This window comes from Solea senegalensis, linkage group LG7 (genome assembly GCF_019176455.1).
Source record: "Solea senegalensis isolate Sse05_10M linkage group LG7, IFAPA_SoseM_1, whole genome shotgun sequence".
Lineage (NCBI taxonomy): Eukaryota > Metazoa > Chordata > Actinopteri > Pleuronectiformes > Soleidae > Solea > Solea senegalensis.
The window spans coordinates 19,104,117-19,126,689 of record NC_058027.1 but is presented as its reverse complement, the minus strand read 5'-3'; the positions used below and the strand labels follow the sequence as shown (position 1 = coordinate 19,126,689).

The following is a 22,573-nucleotide window of genomic DNA, read 5'->3' as shown; positions in this document are numbered from 1 at the left end:
AATATGTACATCCCAGTTTAATGTGCAGCAGAAGACTAAACTTCCCTCTCAGGCTTCTTTCTTCAGCCTCTATAACCCAAAAATGTGTCGGTACTATATATATTGAAGAATCCAACTGGTTACACTGACAAAATGCATTACGCATTTTGAATATACCTCAATTTGGGACTCACAGATCCATGTGACCCACTATGACCAGCGCTCTCATGTCAGGTTATAAAAAGTCAAAAGTGTTGAGCTGTATTGTCTTCAGTGCCGTCAACCTTATAGCTGTCCCCAAAGTGTCTCTGCCTTCCAATGTGTCTCTGCAAAGTGACATTTTGACCGTTCTATCACACACCAGTCCTCAGCTGAATACAGACATTTACCAACTGGTTACCAACCAAATCGGCTTTATGCTACAAACACCAGAGATAAGCACCAGCCAGATGCTCCCATAATATGACCTAGTCATGCAACCTTCTTCTGAATCATCTTCTTCTCATCAGACAGAGCTGTTCCTCCTCCTATAGCCCGATCTGTATTTACCATACAGTTTTAAGAGCGGTAACTTGTATCTTACGTGGCTAAAGTCTCATATTGTTAATTACAGTATGTAGACCTGGTTGCTCTTGTGATGCATTATTATTTCACTTGTCGAACTATGTTTGGGGTGGCTTGGCTTGAGGTGGGTGGAGTCACATGTTGACAGCTGAGACACAGTCAGTGCGCTGCAAAATACAGATGCCTTTAAGCATCTGAATGTCACTGCTCTATTCTTATCTCTGCTGCTTCACATGTTGGATTTTCTTCAGGATACAAACAAGACTGTGTCAACTGAGTGTTGCTTTCCTCTCAGTCATACACACAATAATAATATACAGTGTGTGTTTGAGTGTAAGATTTCTTACATTGGTTTTATATAGACTATGTCGTTCACAATGTGTAGACTGGACAACATTTGAGTTGACAACAAGGATTTGAGTTGACGTCACGTGTCATCTTCTCTACAGATTTAACAATTACATTGAATCTCATGTGACCTCAGATACATTTTTATGACAATGGAGGAGGATGAGCATCTTTACCACTGTGGCCCACGTTCAGGGGTATGGACTTGGTCATCTTCTGACCAGAAGGCCACAGTTCAATCCTTAGCTCTGCCAACATGCCAATGTGTCTGTAAGGAGACACTAAGACTCCTAAGACCACTAATTGCTCCTGGCAGCATGTGATTGGGTAACAAGGGCCTTTTCTGAGTTTTTGTGGGTTTTCTCCAGGTTCCTCTATTTCCTTCCACAGTCCAAAAACATGCAGATTTGGGGATTAGGCAAATTGGACACTCTACATTGACCGTAGGTGTGAATATGAGAGTGAACGGTTGCTTGTCTCTATGTTGCCCTGTGATGGAATGGCAACCTGTCCAGGGTGTACCCCGCCTTAAAAGTAAAAGTACAGTAACAAAGTATCTGTACTTTGTTGCAACTCTGTAAATACTTACAAAGAACTGTAATTTCCAGTTTCATACATGAAATAAATCTAAAATCTAACAATAATAATCCTCTGAAAGACGACATTTAGAGACAGCACAGGACCACAGAATAAACGTACAAAAAAGAGAAAATGTGTAGTAAACACAGACATGTGATAAAACTGCCATGACGTGTACAGTATTTCAATATCACGTGACGTCACCTCCCCCTCGGCCAATCAGGTGGCGCTATGGGCGGGAACCGTTTCACCGCGGCGTAAATAGCAAAGCAGCATCTCCGAGCGAGCGTCAGTTGTGATTGAAACAGCGAAAGGATACTCTGTGACAGGACGACAACATGTGAATAGTAATAGTAAGAACAATAATAACCAGAATTAACCTGCCGAGAGAAGCACGTGACGAGGAATAACGTTTAAATGGCGGAAAAAAGACCCACGACACAGACGAGACAGTAAATAATGTAAGTGAAGACGGAAATACGACAGCGACCTGCTGTCACTTAGGCCGTAGCCATCATTATTATATCATTCGTGTTGTTAGTTTTTAATATTATTATCATTATTTTAATTATTACGTGTTTGGGTTGTTGTTTTTAATGTGCGGCTGTTTGAATGAGCGCAGAGCTGCACGCGCGCACACACACACACACACACACACACTGCGGAGCCTCACCCTGTGATCAGTGCACACATGTTTACATGATGCAGCATATGTTTTACCGTGATTTACATTCAGAAAATATCGTCTTACAAATGTTGTATTATTGTGGTGTATGTAGAGCTGTGGTGTGTGTGTTGTGTTGCCTCTTAAGGACGTTTTGTGGCATAAACACTGACCTTGTCAGGACCAGCATGTCCTTATATGAACTACAGCCTGGTCCTAATGAGGCAGAACCTCATTTTGGAGGCTCTGGTTAAAGGTGATATAAGTGTTTGGATTAGTCATTAACCTGCTTATGGTTAAGGTTAGGGATATTAAGGCTTTGGTTAGGCTGAACAAATAAATGGATGGCATTGCTAAATACAGTAGCTTTGTGTGTTTTGCCAGCTGAAATGAAGAACAGTCCTTCATCATTATCTGTCTGCAAATGTCTCAGCATCTCTGTTTATGTAATGCTTCACACTCTCTCTGTCTGTGTGTGTGTGTGTTGCTTTTATTTAATTTGGTTTACTCAGTAAAACAATACAAGAACCTATTGAATGACCTTATGAGTTGTCTCATGACTGGTCCTTACATATTGGAGGAGCACTGTGTGTGTGTGTGTGTGTGTGTGTGTGTGTGTGTACTTGTATTCATATTGTGAGGACATTTTGACCTTGTGGGGACATTTTTGTCTGAGCCCCACAATTTTAAAGTGCTTTTTCAGGGTTAGAATTGTATTTAGGGTTCGGGTTAGGCACTTGTGATGGTTGAGGTTAGGGAATGCATTGTGTCTATGATGTGTCCTCACTAATATAGAATAACAAGGTTGTGAGTGTGTGTTCTTATATTTGTGCTTTGTGGGGACCAAAAATTGTATAAACCATATGGAGTGAGGACATTTTGTCTGGTCCCCACATAATTAAAGTACTTTTTCAGGGTGTAGACGTGGTTTTAGGGTTAGAATTAGGTTTGGATTAGGATAAAAGTTAGGGTTAGGCATCTAGTTGTGATGGTTAAGGTCAGGCTAGAGAATGATTATGTCTATTTGGGTCCTCACTATGATTGAAGCATAAACATGTATGAGTGTGGGAATGGTTCCTAGTGTGTTGACAGTGATATCAGGTCTGTGCTCATGCATGTACCCGTGTGTGTTTATTAGAGACAGAAGATAAATAGATAAGGCAGTGAGAGTGCCAGTAAAACAAAAGGGTCATCTAGTTATGTAATCATTGTCAAACAAATCCGCCTCCAGTCTTTGAGCAATAAGTCACACTGAGGTATTAAAGGATAAGTTAGCTCAAATTGCTAAAACAAATAATAAGCTTTTGTTTTCATTAGTCCACTGACCTAATATCTCCTGAAAAAAATATCCTTATGGAGAAGAAGTTTGCAGACATTAGATGTGACCTCTGCTTCTGTAGGTGTTATTCTCAGTCTGGACAACGTGTGTCTAATACCTTAGTCACAGTGTCCAATACCGTGTTATGTTGTAAGTCAAGACAAGTTATGACAACGTTTCACGCATAACCTGAAGACAGGTGCTTGTCATCGTTATTGTTTTCAGTGCAAGAGAAAAAAACTGTGATTCACAGGAAGTGAAGGGTGTAATCAAATCCTCCTCATCAGCTGTGTGTTTTTACATAGTCTGCCAAAAATATTATTAATGAGATTAAAGAAGGCTGAGTAACACAGTTACTGTAAAAGACTGTGCAAAAAAAGAGGAACTATAGTAAACCTATTAAGTTCTCTTGGAGAATAAATGTGTTCTCTCTACCTCTCTTTGTTTCCCTGCTGAGTCAAGAACCATCCGTCTCTCAGCCTCATGAATGTGTTTTCCTGTCCCTTCCTCCATGCTTGGCATTCTAAACAGAGAGAATTAGATTGTGTGGATCAGAAATACTGGCCCGATGCCACACCTAGAAAACAAATGAACTTGTTTGTACAAATGCAGAAAAAAGCACACGCAAATACAACACAAGTTCAGCAACACCACCGGATATAGAACATAAATATGAAAACTCTCACTTTATTTGGTTGCTTCAACCTGAGATTGATTGCTCTGAGTTTGCTTTAATGGATGGGACTCAGTGGAGCAATAATGTATTTTAATGTAGTGGGAAGACAGGGAGCATTTCTGGTCCATTAAAGGTCATTCCACATGCTGATGTGAGATGCATAATTTAAAGAAAACTATATTTAATGGATAGATAAAAAGAAGAAGAGACCACCCCCTTCAATTTCTCCCTGTCTGTCTCCAGTTGCAGACCATGAACTATGTGGGTCAGTTGGCGGGACAGGTGTTTGTGCAAGTCAAGGAGCTGTACAGAGGACTCAACCCTGCGACGCTGTCTGGATGTATAGATGTCATAGTGGTGCGGCAGCCTGATGGCTCCCTGCATTGCTCGCCCTTTCACGTCCGCTTCGGCAAGATGGGTGTTCTGCGGTCTCGTGAGAAAGTGGTGAGTTTTTGCTCCTCTCTCATGTCCAGTGTATTTGTGGGTACAGATGAGTGACGCATAAAGTATTCCCATTACTGAAGAAAATATTGGAAAATATAAGTCTGTTCTAAAGCCTCAACCTGGAGACTGTGTCAGTTATGGGATGGGATGATACAATTTTTTTGTGTCCCATACCGATATCAAAAACTTGAGTATCTACTGATATCAATATTATTCCGATACAGTCATTTAATACCATTTATGAAGCTGTTAACACATTTGAGTCATTTCAAAGACATAATTCTCCAGCTGTTTGACAAATGAACAAACATGAAAATGGTTTTTAGCCCCTAGGTTCTTCTGTGATTGATATGGGAAGTTTTCCTGACCTTCCCCAAACATTAGTTTTTGGTTGCACATTCGGTTTCCAGAACGTTCCCAGAACATTCCCAGAATGTTACTTTCTCACAACCTTCATACAACCTTTGGAGTACGTTCTATTTTGGTTCCCGGAACATTCCCAGAACGTTCCTTTTCTAAAACCTTCATACAACCTTTAGAGTCAGCAAAATCTTTACATGTGATATTTGATAAACAGAGCTGAAAGTTCTGACAGTTTTCACTGTCTGTTGGATAGGGATAGATTTGAGATATAATTTATTTACAAAAAATAAAAAGTTGTTTAAAATGGTGTTAAATGTCCCTTTAATCTGTCCCACAGGTGGACATAGAGATCAACGGCGAGCCAGTGAGTTTGCACATGAAACTGGGAGAAAATGGAGAGGCCTTCTTTGTCAAGGAGACAGAGAACATGCTGGTGAGATATGACCGACAGGGTCATTAGTGGGTGTCGGTAAACAAATATAGTACAGAACATAATGACACAAAGGTCTTACAGCCAGAGACAGTACTTGCTTTCAACTCTTGCTTTGTTGTTTGTAGTTATTCATACATATTGCTATTTTTATTCATTGATTGCTATTGGCCTCAATTGGCAGCAGAAACACTGAGTCACAGCCAGAAACAACATAAAATAACAGCTGACTCAAAACAAGCCACAAATGTTAGTTTAAAACCCTGAATAACATGTAAAAAAAAATCTTTATCTTACATAATGAAATACTGCTGTGGATTTAGGCTCTTTTTATTGACTATTTTGGAAAAAGTAATGTGGTTAAAAATCAAGAAATATTTTGAATTTGAGAGATTACAACTGTATTCATAGCAACCTATTCCCCTGACATTCTAATTCATACCACTCTCTTTGCCTTTTAAACACCCTTGCTCTCTTTTTTGTCTTGGGGAAGGAAATGTCAACAATAAACTAATCCAAGTTTTAAGGCTCTCAAAGTATAATAAAAGTAAGTTAGAAAAACATACCATGATTGTTTTTAATCGAGATGGTTTTGGTACAGGGTAACATCCAGTCTTTTTTGTCACATAATTGTGATTTACAATAATTGCACAAATTATAAGGTCGAGGCACAAAGTTTACATAATAAGAAGAAATAGAAGAAGAAACAAAGACATCTAAATGCAATATTAAAATAGTACCAGTCAAATTTAATACTGTATAAACAAGTTGTATTTGTCTGTTTTTGACTAATAAGCAAACTATTTGTTTATCTCAGACTCTGCTTGCACAAATGACTTCAAATATAGACTCTGAAATTTAAGCTGAACAAAAACAAGGAACAGGAACCTCTGTCTCTTGTGGCATCCTGTTGGCCCGGGTGAAATTAACTTTTCTGGAAATAAATCAGCAGAAAAGAGACAGTGAGCAGCACAAATACAGTACAGATGTTGCAGAAAATCATTATGTTGGGTCATTTACTTCTGTTTGCACTTTCTTTTTTCTTTGTCTTTTTCTTTAGCAATGACCTAGGATGTATGATAAGTGTAATTAACTCTAACAATCCATGTAATTCCTAATCTGAGAAAGTCTATAGAAGGTGCAGTTATAATGAATATGGAATTATCAGGGATTTAACGAGGGATTATCAAATTCTTTGGGACTGTGTCCGTTATTGTCTCTCAACTGTTGAGGGTTTGTGTTAAATCTTGTCCCCGATCGTAGTTTTTCTCCCACAAACTGGAAAACCACCAGAGGGTTATTATTAGGTCTGTCAAAGTCACTGTCTCACACAGTCTGCTGTCAGAAACTAGGCCGCCACCAATCTGTGTACCGCCCACACACAGTGAGAGCTGGACAAACGGTGTAGGCCAGGAGGAGACACAAATTATAATGGTATGCATTAATGTTCATCTCACTGATCTGAATGAAAAAAAAAAGATTAACGACATTTTTCTGGAACTATTTGTCATTGAGCCGAGTCCCTGAACCGATCCCTTTCTCTCCCCCTTCCCTCTCTGTTCCTCAGGGTGTAGTGCTTGTTGGGACTTGTGTGTTTGGCAAACGGATCACTGCACATGACACATTAACCATTTGTTCCAGCAGACATTAATCTTAAGGCTAGAGAATCAGGGATGCCTGAAAGAAAAACACAAATGATGTGCTTGCTTTTGATACTGGTACTTTTTATTTTTGTCCTAACTCGTGATAAACAATTACACACAGGTGAATAATCAAAATATGTATAGAGTAGATATTTTAAGTTAAAAACCATGGCATTCTCAACAGTTTAACATGCCAGTATTGATTAACTGATGCCACTACTGTAGGTTAGCGTGATGTACAATTATACAATTGTCTTTCAATGTATTGATTATCACAGAATAGGTGTAGATGTGTCGTGGACCATGTATCATTTGTCTAATTGCATTGGGAGTTACGCTGCAGACCTCTCGTGGGATGTTTAACTGCAGTGTTAAAGTCTCATATATGACATCATGTCATCCCTCTAAAAATAGAAAGTATAGCTTGGAGGGAAACCTAAATATATACATGAATTACAACATGTTTCTATGTGGTGAATGCACAGCAGGTGTGCTGTGACTTGGCATCATGCACGTCCTTTTCCTCTCCCTGCAAATTAATCGTACTGTGTTGGACTGTGTCATGACATGCAATGCAAAGAATGTGTCTCTCTGCACTGTTGGGATCATCTCTTTATCTTACTTATTGCTCTCTGTGTGGGGGGAGTGGGTTCTCTTTCTGGTGCAGTAGCTATAGTGAGACAAAAATTCCCTGTGTCTCCTCCTGGTTAATAGCTGAAAATCTGAGGCATTTTATTATATTTTCAGTTTGTCTACCCGTCTGTTTCTTTCCCATTAATGCAATATCTTAAGAACCTGTAAGATTGTTTTTTGTTCACCTGAACTCATGGGTGTATTGCTTAGAACTTGGCAAACCCATTATCTTACACGAATAACATTTTTGAGAAAGTCTTTGAGAGATTTGGCACATAGGTTAACTTAGTTAAACATGTTTTTGGCCTCTTTAACATTATATTTGCTTTTTTAGAACAACAGGTCCATGATATAGAATTCTTGAAATGTCATGTATTTACATAGCTCACTGCTACCAATATTTTACATGATTTTGTTTTTTTAACACATAAGCCTTTCACACCAGAACGGTTCCGGGTCCCAAGCACAATTTTGAACTGGCTGGCACATTTACGCTAACAATCGTGTAGGAATCAAAAAAGACTTGGTTTTTCCTCACAAACTATTACACCATCAGTGTGTGTGTCAATGTAAGCTATAGACAAAAGGAAAGGTAGAAGGAAGGACAACATACCAGTGAAAATAGCAAAGAAAATGATGAATGCGTAGTCCTTTCTGAAAACACAGAGGGAACACTTGTGAACGCCCCTTAATTAAGGGGGGTGGAAGTTAGGTGCTGCTTAAATGGTGTGAACGCAGACTGTTTTACTCAGATCACCAAGGTTCTGAGTGAAATTATAGCCCGAATTCTGGTGTAAAAGCTCTAGCAGAGACCTCAAATAGTAATCCCTTGTTTCTCTGTTGACAGGAAGTGGTTCCAGCCTACCTGGCAACATCACCCATCATGTCCACAGGGGAGGAGTTAATGGAGTCCCAGCTGGGCAGACGCAGTTCCCGTCTCCATGGTAGGTCCTCATGGTAAAATAATACAATGGAATTTGTAAAATAAAATGTGAATGTGCTCAATTTTTATAACCATGTCTCACGTCATCACATAGACACCATACCCTGCACCTCACTTCCTGTCCAGAACCTGGGGCCACAGCAAAGTGACGGAGGGGCGACCAAGAAGAGGAGGAAGAGGAGGAGGAAAGCACGGCCAGAGGGAGGCGGCGGGGGAGGGAGGAGAGAGGAGAGTGGGGAAGAGTTCTCGGAGGACGAGGACATGTTTACAATTGACTTGAGCTCGGATGATGAGAAAGAGGCTGACGACAGCAGGTGTGTGCGTGTTGCCCTCATGGTAAAAAACACACAGCATAGCATTGCAAAGGTTTCAATCCATTGACCTAATTATTATTTTCCATGTTGTTTTGTTTAGTGTTTGTGAGAGTGGGTTTTCAGTGAGAGGCAGAGAGGAATAGCATTCACAAAATTCCAGTCAATCTTGTCCATTGCTGTTATAAACAAACTGTGTCAGCAGTGTTGCTTATGAAAAGTGTTTGTACTTGTAATTGTTACCTCTTGAGGACGTTTTCTGGCATAAACACTGTCCTTGCCAGGACCAGTAGTCCTCATGGAGACCAAAAACCATCATTTCTGAGGAACTGGTTACTAATATATCATAACATTGACTGGTTCTGGTTAAAATTAGGAGTAAGGCTTTGGTTCGGCTGGCCAAGTGAACAGAAGTCAATGAAAGTCCTTAAAAGAATAGTCTTGTGAACCTGTGTGTGTTGCATTGTGTATTTGCACCACTGCATTCTAAAGACTGGGAAAGCGTTATAAACTGAGAACACTATGTTAATGTTCACATTGTCTCAACATGACTGTCCAGACTGATCACTAAAGTGATTTTCGAGTCTCATTCTGAGGTTGTTGAAAACTAATACTGTGGAATAGAGACTCTCTGTCCATTAAATATAAAATAACACAAATATCACATTTACACCTAAATATCATTATCTCTTACTAATGTTAGGATTGTTGCTTTTATTTTTTTAATTAAGAGGCAAGGATGAGACATAAACATGTATGATCAAAAGACCTGTAATTATAATTCCTGGTATCAAACAATATACTTTTAAGTCCTGTAAAACCATTATTACTTCCATGAGTCTGCATGTGTGAACATGTTTGTGTTTATCTGTGTGGCGCTTGTGTTCTGCACATGCACCAGAGATTTGTCCTGTTCCCACAGTGATCTCTGTCACTGTGAAATAATGTCTCAAACTGCTGTCCTCGCTGAACAGTTCCAAGCTTTTTAGGCTCATTAGATGATGACGGGAACATTCCTGCGACCCTTAAAATCATGACAAATGTGACTGTTTCATGTTGGGGCTTTGCGGGATAATTTACTCTAGTTTTTAACAGTCTGATGAATGATGTTTCAGGAGAGTTTCTAAATGCATGTGTGTGTTTGATTTCTGTTTGTCGTCAGGTCTATGTACGGTGACCAGGGGACAAAAGCCATGACACACGCTCACCCCGGCACAGATTGGTCACACTCACAGAGGTAATGTTGGCACATAAAATAAGCATATACAGTACTGATCTTTTTATCTGTTTAAATCACTGTTGATACTTGTCTCATCATGACAATCAGCAAATAATAACCATGATTCTCTGTTTCTCACTCTCAATTCTCTTCTCTGTGTTGTTTGTTTCTGTTTGTGTCTACTTTCTGTCTTTTTTTTTTATCTTCCTGTAGTAGATTGACAAAGGACACTCTCTCCATCCCTTCACCCTGTGGTCTGTCCATTTCTTGTCCTCAGCAGACTTCTCACCTCTCCTCTCTTGTTAGGTATCACCTCTAGTTTTAATCTTCCTCAATACTGAATTTTTGATATTAGGATTTCTGCTTTATTATAGGTCACTTACAGTACATTATTTTTTGGAGTAGAACTTACATGGGAATAATTCAGATTGTATAACTTTCTCTCTCTCTCCCAGCAGTCCTGATGATTCACAGTCATCGACACCAAAGAGCGACTCAGAGCTGCATAATCAGAATAAAGAAAACCCTGAAATGCTGTGGACGTGGGGAGAGCTGCCGCAAGCTGCCCAGGTATCACACACACACAAACACAGTATGAACAAGTCTGCAAACTTTATATTGGCAGCATAATAGAAAGACAGCAACATGCACTCATGCATCAACCCAGTGTGTGAGGGACAGCACAGTCTGAGGTGAGGCTCGCCGCTGCCACACCTCACGTTTCTCCCCTGTATTTGAACAGACAATAGGGCTTGTTTATTTTATGTCGTACATACAGTAGATAGTTAGTTCAGGTACTTTTGAGCTTTACCTGCTTCCCCTGACCAATGCTTAAATGCACTGAGTGGCTGTAAAGTGATTCAAGTATTACATGTTTGCATGTAGCGATTGAACAAATGTACCTTGTTAAGTGGCCAGCGAGTGTTTATATAAAAAAAATAATTCAAACAGAAGACCCGGGTTCGAGCCCCAGTTGGAACAAGGGCCTTTCTGCATGGAGTTTGTATGTTCTCCCCGTGTGTGCGTGGGTTCTCTCCGGGTTCTCCGGCTTCCTCCCACAGTCCAAAAATGGGGATTAGGTAAATTGGACACTCTAAATTGACCGTGAGAGTGAATGGTTGTTTGTCTCTATCTGTATGTGGCCCTGCGATTGACTAGCGAACTGTCCAGGGTGTACCCCGCCTATCGCCCGATGTAGCTGAGATTGGCACAGCAACCCCAGCGACCCTCTGGTGGAGGATAAAGCGGTAGATGATGATGATGATGTCTGTCTTTTTTCTTGTCACTTACAGCCAGACTTCCTGACTTATCACCAGAGGCAGGATCCTGCCAACACAGTCTCCATTCCAGTGTCAACCAGCACTCACTTCAGAGCAATCAGTGACAGTGGATCACCCTCTGTTACCATTTATTCCTCCCTGCCAGGGGAGAGCACTGCTCATGGTGGACGCAAGAATGAAGAGGAATGCAAAAATGGAGGCAGAGACGGATTTAGTGCTAAGACTGGAGGGGAGCAAGGTATTAATGTTTATTTCATTCTAATGTGCAAAGCACATGAAAAACAAAACTCAGAAACTGTGCTTTAGTGACCTCCAGAGGTCATTTTTGAAAGTTCATATTTTGCAAATGTATCTCCTGAACGGTTGAGGATATCATGCTGGTGTTGTTAGATTTGTGCCTCCCATTAGGATTAATGTTTCTAGCAATCTTTACTTGTCATTACTCTCTCATTTATTGCATCAGTCAAATCATCTAAATGATTTATGATCTGAGGAGAGACCAACGTAAAACATGCAAACTAGTAACCAAAGACAGTTCTCAGTTTGAATAGTGTTTCATCTAAGGCCTTTCTTTGTGGAGTTAGCATTTTTCTCCCTATGTATGCATTTTAATTTGACTGTATGTGTAAAGGGACACACGGTGGGGTAGTGACTAGCACTGTTGCCTCACAGTAAGAAGCTCTGTTTGACTGAGGGCCTTCCTGTGTGCATGTTCTCCCCATGTGCACATGGTTTTCCCCCACAGTCCAAAAACATACAGAGGATAATTGGACACTGTAGATGTGAATGTGAGTGTGAATGGTTTGTCTCTGTGTGATGGTCCCGTGATAGTCAAAATGTAACTGTGTGCGTCAGTAGACCTTGGTGACCAATACATTTGATATCATGACTTTCTGCTTTGTCTTTTCTGTCCTTAGTGACATTGACTGAAAACACGGGGCCATCATGTGCAGATATGGAGGGCCTAAGTGCTTGTTCAGTGTCTCCCAGGATGCTAACCGATCATGTGGAGGAAGATGGAAATACAAAAATTACTGATTCACCATCCAAAAAGAAAGGTATGTGTAAGCAATAGAAATATGAAATGTCTATGCATGTATTATTTACACTACTGATGTGCAATCTTGTCCGACTTAGAAAAGAGAAGCCAACACCTGGGTGCTGATGGCATATACCTGGATGATATAACAGAGCTACAGCCTGAAGTGGCTGCTCTCTACTTCCCCAAAAGGTACTGGAAAAGTATGTTTTGGTACTCTGGTGGTAATCAAGAGCAGTGTTTCCTAGTCTGTCAATATGGGGCCCCACTTTTTAAACGTCTAACATGAAATAAAGAACACATTTATTAATACTATTTTGTTTCTGGCTGCATATGCTGCTATTTTTACCACATTTTATAACACATTTTCTTTTGAATCTGTCAATTCATGTTATGTGAAACATATGCACATAAATGTTCAGTAAACGGCTTCAAAAAAGTAGCTCCTGATCTAGTCTCTGGGAATGTGTGATGATGAGGGCCCTCGTCAGTGCTCAGGCAGTGGTTGTTTCTCTCCACAGTGATGGAGGCAGCAGCTCAGTGAGAGGAGACTCAGACATGATGATGGTGGGAGTGCGGAGTGCTAATCAGTCCCCACAGTCAGTGGGCAGCAGTGGGATGGACAGTGGCGTGGACAGTTTTTCCGACCAGTCAGGGGACCTTGCGCATGTTGCAATCTCTCTGTGTGGAGGACTCACTGACAACAGGGAGATCACGAGAGGTAGGCCAGTGATGTCCTCGCTGTTTAACTTTGGTGCATCAGTTATTGTTGATAACTGATGCACCAAAGGGACTCACATGCAATCTACAAAAAAAACACCAAAAAAGATCCATCCAAAAGATCCAAAGATCATCCACTGCATGAAGGAACTTAAGACCTACAATAAACTATTTTGCAATGTGCTACGCCTTTAAAAGTGCTATTTAATATTTATGTTTAACAACCGTGTCCTTGTGTGTGTGTGTGTCTCCTGACACAGAGCAGTTCCAGGAAAGGGCAGTTTCCTACCAGCAGTTCTCTGAAAACCCTTCTATAATTGATGACCCAAACTTGGTGGTGAAGATAGGAAACAAGTATGTATGACTATATTTAATAACTCTGTTCGTTAAACTGTTGCTTGTTTGATTGAAGTGTAGAAACAATGAACTTTGCTGGTTGATTCTGGCCCCCTCATGGCCAGACTGGACACTCATTGGCCCCTAGGTTGTTTGAGTTTGAGGCCCCTGTATTAAGAGATCTTAGCGAAGTTTGCTTATAGGTAAAGGGCATAATTTCATCTCTCACATTAGTATCACAATTTCATTCACAGACATTAGGGCAGTGTAATATTTTCATCAAACTTTTGACAAGAAAGCAATAAAATATCTTCCAAACTGCTCCTTTGAATAGCTCCAGTGTTGCAGTCACAATTCCTGCTATGAAATACATTTTTCATGGTCTCTATAAAGTTTCTTGAGGTTATCTCGGTCGTGATGTGTGTTTTAAAATGATAGATCCTAAGACTCTCTCTTGCTCTCTCTTTGCCACATAATGTAGATACTACAACTGGAACACGGCGGCTCCTGTCATGTTGGCCATGCAGGTCTACCAGAAGCCCCTGCCGCAGGTAAGACGACTGGTGAAGTGAAGGGGATGCAGAATACAAGAAGGAAAGAGGTGGGAGGGGATTTATAGGAATATATAGGACACGTTTGATGTCTCCTAGTTAGCATCAAAATGAACATTTTTTTACAATTTTATCTTTGTAAATAATTGTGTTATTGTATATTTTATATCATTTGATTATATTATTATTATGTGTTGTAGGTGGTATTTGATAAGTGTCTAGTGTTCTGCTATCCCCTACATCACACCCCTGTGCACTACAGAGCATTTTACAGTTTATTCAATTTAACCTAATGTTTCACTTTGGTTCAATGTTTTATTATAATCATTATTATTATTATTATTTATGATTAATACTATTACTAATGTTGTTGTTAATTATCTTCAAATTCAAGCAAATGCTTCCAACTAAAGTGCATTCACAGCTATACAGAATATATGGAATATAAATTTCTACTAACCCAACAACGCTGACATGGAATGAATGGATGAAAAGTCTAAAATAACAGCTATTAAATACAGGGACGCTCATACTAATGCTGCCAGTGTTGTACTATAGTGAAATCCATACTTCTTCAAATCTAACTGCTTTCCTAACACTTTAATTATGTCCTCCTTATTTTCTTCCCTTTCGTTCACACATTTGCCTTCCATCCGATGTTCATGTGCTGTTCAAGTGCTGGTGTTTGAGTTACGCGTTTTCTGTTTTCGGCCTCTTCTCATACTGCCTCCCTGGTCTGTTTGGCTCCAGCCCTCCGCAGCCTGTATGTTTCCTGGCTTTGTGTCAGTCAGAGCATGACGTTGTCGTTTGTCTGAATTTCATCCCTGTTATGCATGTCTCACCTTCTGCCCTGCTTTTTGTCTGCATGACATGTCCTTGTAACCGTTTTTACTTTGTGAGAGTTCACTGTGGTCTGACATTTTCTTTGTTATGTTTATCATTGCATTTTGGATTGTACAATTTTCTTTAATGTTTTTTGGTTCATTTGACTGCATTTGAGTTTTTTTCCTGTCAGTTTTGAGTTGTATATGCATGTTTTCTTCAGGCCTCAGTGGAGAACATCATGAAGGACAAGATGCCAAAGAAAGGAGGACGCTGGTGGTTCTCATGGAGGAGCAGAAACAGTGACTCCAAATCAGTACGTATTCACATATCATCAGTGAAATTGTCCTTAGATGTGAGTTCATACAGCAAAGTCATTTAAGTCAGAGGATGGGAGACATCAGTTGTGACATTTGTGCTCCTCAGGAATCAGTGTCAGAGCCTGGAGACGACAAAGGAGGGAACTCACTCGCTGTGGCCTCAGTGAACAGGTGAATTTTTGATTGGGACTTTTTCTCCTTAATATTGTCAATTTACCACAAAACTGTCAAACTATGATACATGCTACAGTCAAAAAATGTCTTAAAACTGCATTTTAAGACAAATATTTGAAGACGTACTACACTACCCACTATATATCGTATGATAGCAATGTCTCTGATTGGTGAAGCTTGCTGTTACCATGGAAACGTTACAGCATTTACAGCTGTGAAACCCACATGCGTTACAGTGGGATGGTTCAGTAAGCTCACATTCATCACACACCTGTCATTGTTTCCCTTTCTAAATAATAATAAAAATAATGATAATACATTTATTTGTATAGCACTTTTCATCAAGTGCTTAACAGTGCATAACATGAAACACACACAGTGTAATATTCACAATGCAGACGTTTAAAACTGATAAGAAGCAATAAACATATACACAGTGCTAATAAAATTACAAACACATTAAGCAAGAGTTGTAAAACAGGAAAATATTAAAACTACATCAAGAAAGGGTAAAACAAACCACATAAGACTGATAATGCATAGTTTATATGACGCTTTGATTTCTTTCAGAATGAAAGATGAGTCGTCCTCAAGTGACGAGGACCAAAGGTCCTCCAATCAGATGTCAGGATCCTGTCAGTCAGAGCTCCTCATGAGTTCTGGGAGCATCTGTTATAAGAAGACTCTACGGCTCACATCAGAGCAGCTGGTGCGTTTTCTCACGTTGTTTCTTTATGACATGCAAATAAAAACATGCAGGCAAGTGAGTTTATGGATATAGATTAGGATTTGGACCAGACTGTGGTCATGAATCTCTTCATGGGAGAAAAGCAGAGCCAGAAGTGCATTGAGCATCCGTAAATCATTGCTAACATAAACACTGTCTCTCGCTGCACTTTATTGTTTGTTGTTTTTATGTAATGTGGAGCAATTACGTTCTCTGGGTTTATAACGATGCCTATGTGGGGTCGAGGACGAGGGGTGTGAGTGTGTGTATGATGTCATCATTGTCCTGATCCTGGGTTGACAGTTAATGATAATGGCAATCTCACTAACCTTCTACGTAATGCTGTGTGTTGTCTGTGTTTTGACAGGCAAGCCTGCAGCTGAAGGAAGGTCCTAATGAGGTGGTGTTCAGTGTGACCACACAGTACCAGGGCACCTGCCGCTGCCATGGCACCATCTATCTTTGGAACTGGGATGACAAGATCATCATCTCCGATATAGACGGAACCATCACCAGGTAAGATAAGTTCATCTTTTCACCAGGAGATGGAGCTTTGGTGTTAAATAGATTGTGATTGATGTGGGAAATGTGTGTTTCCTCTCTTGTGTGTGACGCTGCAGATCTGACACTCTGGGTCACATCCTCCCCACGTTGGGTAAAGACTGGACACATCAGGGTATCGCACGGCTCTACCACAAAGTCAGCCAGTAAGTGATATCTCTAAATGTTCAGAGTGTAGTTGTATGGAAGTCTGATTAGAGAATTATTATATGAATATGTGTATTTATTTGTTATGATCCCTCCCTTATCTGAACTAAAAATGATTTCAAATCTCACAAACGCCTGGTCATTATCATGATTTCTAACAAACTCTGTATCACAGGAATGGATATAAATTCATGTACTGCTCGGCGAGGGCCATTGGCATGGCAGACATGACGCGAGGTTACCTTCACTGGGTCAATGAGAGGGGAACGATGCTACCGATGGGTCCAGTGCTGCTCAGCCCCAGCAGTCTGTTTTCTGCTTTCCACAGGTCAGACACAAAAATGTGTAAAGAAACTGGTACTGAAGAAATCTGGCTCATGACATGACATTTTGATCCAATCATAGAGCAGTTCATAGAGAAAGGATGCTCATATTGGATGCACATTCATGTTTCTTTGGTGGAAAGGTCAATATTCCAGCTTTGGTTACAGCAACCAAAAGCAATTAATTAATTAATGCCATAAAACACATGTCAATATGGGTGGAGCCTTTCAGAAAGTGAGAGCTGTGTCTATGGTTCAGCCTCCATCTCAAAATGTCTCTTAATTCCACCTACTAAACTTGAATCTCATAAAAAAGCACAGCATTGTGCTGGTGCCATCTAAGAGATCTGTCATGGTTGCTATTCTGTGATGTACAGCAACAAAATGCTAACCTCTCAAAACAATAAAATGTGTTATTATTTAGGGAGGTGATTGAGAAGAAACCAGAGAAGTTTAAGATCGAGTGTCTGACAGACATCAAGAACCTTTTCTTACCCAACACTGAACCGTTCTACGCTGCCTTTGGCAACAGAGCAACAGTAAGGCTGCTACACATGTGTGTGAGTGTGTGTGTCCACATAATTTGTACTTTTGGAATAATTCCTTCATTTTTATTCGTTATTTTAGGATGTGTTTTCCTATAAGGAGGTTGGTGTTCCGCTGAACAGAATCTTCACCGTCAATCCTAAAGGGGAGCTGATACAGGAGCAGGCAAAAACCAATATCTCGTCGTAAGCTACATTTTAATTTTCAGTTTTACAGTTGTGGACACATGTCCACAGACACATTAGTGTAAATCTGTATTAAATTCTCTACATATGTCTGTGTGTCTCACTCTCAGCTTTGGGCGTCTCTGTGATATGGTTGACCACGTCTTCCCAGTCCTGGGTCGAGGCGAGAGCTCAGGCGCCCGCCGCACTGACACTCTTGGTGAGTGCGACTACTGGAGTGAACAAATCCCTGACGGCACCAACAAGGAAGAAAAAGACCCACAGCCCCTTGAGACGAGCTGAGGAAACCCTGTGTCTCCTCAGCATCAAGGTCCAGTTTCTTTACACATGACATGGCACAGATCACAGATGTGCAGATGAAGAATGAAGATGCTGATTTTTATAGAATAAGACTGAAAGACTGAAACAAACAAAACTGAGGGGAACACAGATCTGGGATCAGTTGTTACTTACTGTAACAACTAAACGGTGTAGCTACTGATTCAAAGTAGATGAAAGCGATGTCAACATCCTAGTATGGAGACCCCAATGTTTCTAATGATACTTCCTAACTTTTGCAAACAAATAAGTTCAGTTCTTGAATGATAAGTATCTCGTGTGCACAAGATATTTATTTAACATGTGGGCACAAATTCATTTCGTATGCATACAAGATGTAAAAAAGAAAAACATCCACTAGAAATGTAGAACCCCAAGAGAGGAAGCACATTAAAGCAGTTTTATTCAGAGTGCACTTTTAAATACACAGTGGCAGAGTCAAGGTGCTGTACACAGAAATCCATAGAGAAATAAGGATTATAATCATTAGAGATGTATTATTAAGAAACAAAATTAGTAAAAAAAATAAGGATAGAATTAAACGATATGGATTTTTACTCAGTACTCTGTATTTCATATAACTGTATTTATCGAGGCTCACATATTGTATAGTTTGCAAATGAACCGACTCACAACATAAGCATCAGTAGAACATGTGAACATCACTGTATTTAAAAGCTCCTTATATTCAGTGGTGGATATGAATGTATGTCAGGAATGCACTCACAAAATCTACATTTGAATAATCAGCTGTTAGTATACACCCACGCTCATTCACTAAATTAAAGCTGCTGTAAGCGTTCTTGGCCGTCGGACAACTTCTTGTCCACTGGTGCAAATATCATTCCGATCCGTCCTCCTTCAGTCATGTCACAAACGTGTTTGATGAAGCTGTTTTGTAGTGTTCTGGCTCCTGATTGGGTAAAGTGTTGTGATTTACAGTAAAATATTCTGCTACATTTACTGACAAACCAAGTATTTCACTATCAGCAGCTTTAGGTAAAGAAATCCTACTGTAAACTCTATCCCTCTACTCACCTATCCCAGATTGCTTTAACTGAAAATAAGAAGATATGAATGAATATGAACACTTCAGATCTCAAATCCTCCTCTTGATGCATCACTGCTACATGTGTATTTATATCATTTTATTTTTTTCATTTGCATGCACCTACACGCACAACTTTTTATTATTTTATCTGATCCAGATAAAATGATTTTCCCTCAACTCACTTTGCACCAGAAACATTGTGTGATATAATATTACAATGCAACCATACACAGTTAGTGTGTCCACTCTATGACAGTGTTTCTGTGCCAAACTTCTTAGCGAGTGAAGCTAAAGGTGTTTGGTCTTTTTGACCGTGCTACTGTGAGCAACTCCTGCCCGTTTTCTAACAAGTGTTCAGTGACTAAACTCAAGGGAAATGCAGAACAATGCAACTTTAACCTCAGTGTCTGTTTTTATATTTGTGAACACGTATTTAAACACAATGTAGAACATAAATTGGTCACAGTTTTTGTTATGTGTTCTAAAGATTAATGCTCATCAATGCAATCGTTTGTCCAGGTTCACAGGATATTGTTGCTGTATTTTATTTCAGTTTGGGAAAATCACTACCCAGATCTGTAGGTTTTACGGCACTAATGTAACCATTTATGTGGTTGTTGTTCATATACAGTACATATACATATATATATGTATATACAGTATACATATACATATATGTATATGTATATACATACATATATATATATATATATATTCTCTAAATGAATCGGATTAGGGCCACATGTAAAAAAAACAGCATGAGATTAAAGTCATAATGCTGAGATTAAAAAAATTAGAATTCTGAGAAGTCATAATTCTGAGGAAAAAAGTCATAATTCTGAGATTATAAAATCATAATTCTGAGAAGAAAGTCAGAATTTTGATATTAAAGTCAGAATTCATGTAGTTTTATATTCTTTCTTTCTTTCTGTTACATGTGGCCCTACTACTCTTCCGTGGGATGTTCTTGTTTTTATGCTCTGATCAAATATTATTTATGAACATCTGTCCATTTTTGCCTATGATATAAAATGGGAAACCACTGTAAATACTACATAACACACTCACTATAGGAAGTGAACTTTTTTTCTTGTCAAAAAGACCTTGTTACTGGTGCTCATTCATTCATACAGCGTTTATTACTGATTACTTTTAACCTCAGCTGTTGCATTAAACCTGTCGTAGGCAGGAGTAGATTTGTTGACTCTCATCTACACGTGTATAAATACTGACATTTTTATTTGATTGAAGCTCTTGACGGGGTTTATTGTCTGACTCTATTTTCAGGGTTGTTTCACAGCACTGACAGTTGTCACTTGTATTGGAATAGCACCCTCTACTGACACGCACATGCAGGTGCTTTGTAGAACAGCCAATAATAAGAGACGCCCTCTTTCTCTGAACTGCACTGAGGTCAAAGTCTCAGTGGTTCATAAGCCACATTTCCCGAGGCTGCTGAAAGGTAAAAATAGAATTATTTGTCAATAATGGCAAATATATCCCGGACACTGAACCAATAGATGAACATGTAGTATTTTTAACATCTTCTATCTTGATGTAACATCAGCATCAAACGGATTTTTGCAACATGAAGAAGACCGTCGTCAACTTTGAATATTTGACATGTTCAAGAAAAAATAATCTGTACTGGCTTTTAAAAAAAAATCGTACAAATTGACAATGTTTTTTTTTTCCTTTTATATTAACGTGTGAAATCTAAATACCAGAATAATGTGTTATAATGTTTGTATGAATGTGGCAGTTGTCTGATGCTCTACTGTGATTGACTTTTGCGTAAAAAAGGAAAACTGTTCTGGAGTTAATTGAATGTCATTTGAGGAAAAACAGTGTCATTTGTGTAGGAAGACAAATGCATGTTGTTGTAATGTCAAGGTTCATATTTACATGGGTATAATGTCTTCAAATGGAAGTAAAGCACTTAAACAGCAGCAGAAGAGATGAAGTAATGTGACTTCCCGGTTTTCATAATTATAATATACATGATACTTTATTACTTTATCAGGCCACATGCAGAGCAAGAGCTTATTTATGGCACATGGAAGTCAAAATTCTAAATGCAGTGCTCCCGTTTTCTTTGAAGTGAAACATCTTTTTGATGCTTATCACCTCATTCTTTCTGTGAAAGATCTTTACAAGGTCTTGACTAGTTATCCAGTCTGTCTCTGTGTCGGCATGAATGTGGATCCAGTCTGTAGTCCTGTGTAAAGACGACGCTTTGGGCCACTGACAGCAGCCTGTCGAGCAGTGTGCAGTGCAAAACATTGTCAACGACGGAGCTTGAACAAATCTGTGCCATTGACACACGTTTTACAATAAAGTCAAATTTGATTTCTACTTTGTTTTTAATGCTTCTTGTTGTTATTATCATTATTATTATTGTTGTTCCTGTGTTGTTTCTCGTTCCTTCCTCTCAGCTGGTACGTTATGACACTGTGCAGGATCCATCAATCATGCATCGCAAGAGATAGAAGAGTCGGACCTCTCCCCAATCCCCGTTTGTTTTTTCAACTGCTTTAATACTGCTACATACACAAGTAAAATAAAAATGCAATTATATTTAATGAAAAAAAGGATGGTGTAACTGGTGCATGTAAAAAGGAAATTGTATTTCTATAAATAATGCAGAAAGAGCCCAGGAACCATTCACTGTCAATTAGATTGACCTTGTATTTTTAAGAATGAACTCTCTATATCCTGCATCATTTTATTCATTATTTTCTGCATCGTAGTAACGCTTTCTGATTGAGAATATGCAACGTTTTCGCCAGTAAGACAAAGCTCGGTGTGAACTTCCCTCGAAACATTTAATGTGTGGTTTCCAACAGATTTTGTGGTCTAATATCACGCTGAGGAAGTTAATTTCATTTACTCTATATTTCTCCATTACTCTATGTCTACTAATATGTTCACATTATCAATACATACTTTTACTTCTATATTCCTATATTCATGTTTTCCAAACAACATAAAATTAGTTTTGTTTACATTTCAAGTTTTATTATATATTTATTTATTTCATATGTGACCACCTCCAAAAGCTGCTGCAATTCCACACCGGAACAGAAATGATTTGTGTCATATGTAAATAACACAAATTTTAATAGACAAGGATTATTATTTGTCATGACAGGGGAAAAGAAACATCTCATCTCTCTTGGCTTGCTGCAAAATTAGCAGCTGTTTTTCATTTTCAGACAAGGCAGCCTTTTACAAAAAGCCCAACCCCTTCAATTTCTGCTGTCCCTCTTTCTGTAGATATCCTCCCCTGTTTTCTCACACAGTTCCTTTTTTTTACATCCATGTTTTTCAAGAATGTGGACACACGCTTGATTGGATGC

General features: G+C 39.3%; 1 protein-coding gene across 6 annotated transcripts; it reads left to right on the top strand.

The window, feature by feature from the left end:
• Positions 1-1,717: 1,717 nt before the first annotated feature.
• On the top strand, positions 1,718-19,886 carry LOC122772720 (phosphatidate phosphatase LPIN1-like). Of its 6 annotated transcripts, none has more exons than XM_044030942.1 (24): positions 1,718-1,931; positions 4,372-4,572; positions 5,273-5,368; positions 8,489-8,585; positions 8,679-8,898; positions 10,058-10,132; positions 10,331-10,420; positions 10,570-10,684; positions 11,407-11,632; positions 12,312-12,452; positions 12,532-12,625; positions 12,955-13,154; positions 13,414-13,507; positions 13,971-14,040; positions 14,717-14,803; positions 15,086-15,178; positions 15,289-15,353; positions 15,927-16,065; positions 16,451-16,599; positions 16,704-16,790; positions 16,967-17,119; positions 17,539-17,653; positions 17,742-17,845; positions 17,956-19,886. In XM_044030942.1, the coding sequence occupies exons 2-24, from the start codon at positions 4,381-4,383 to the stop codon at positions 18,125-18,127; spliced, it is 2,874 nt and encodes a 957-aa protein (XP_043886877.1). In that variant the 5' UTR covers positions 1,718-1,931; positions 4,372-4,380; the 3' UTR covers positions 18,128-19,886. The 6 variants fall into 6 exon arrangements, with proteins under 6 accessions (XP_043886877.1, XP_043886878.1, XP_043886880.1 ...); XM_044030943.1 differs by having other exon boundaries at positions 10,328-10,420; positions 11,407-11,623; XM_044030941.1 differs by having other exon boundaries at positions 1,719-1,931; positions 10,328-10,420; positions 10,573-10,684.
• The last annotated feature ends 2,687 nt before the right edge of the window (positions 19,887-22,573 follow it).

What these genes read in the sequence shown, in the direction of transcription:
- LOC122772720 (XM_044030940.1), top strand. Translation starts at nt 4,381, where the DNA reads ATGAACTATGTGGGTCAGTTGGCGGGACAGGTGTTTGTGCAAGTCAAG. An exon ending in TGCGGTCTCGTGAGAAAGTG is followed by an intron (nt 4,573 to 5,272) that starts GTGAGTTTTTGC and finishes TCTGTCCCACAG; the next exon opens with GTGGACATAGAGATCAACGG. An exon ending in ATAGACGGAACCATCACCAG is followed by an intron (nt 16,600 to 16,703) that starts GTAAGATAAGTT and finishes GTGACGCTGCAG; the next exon opens with ATCTGACACTCTGGGTCACA.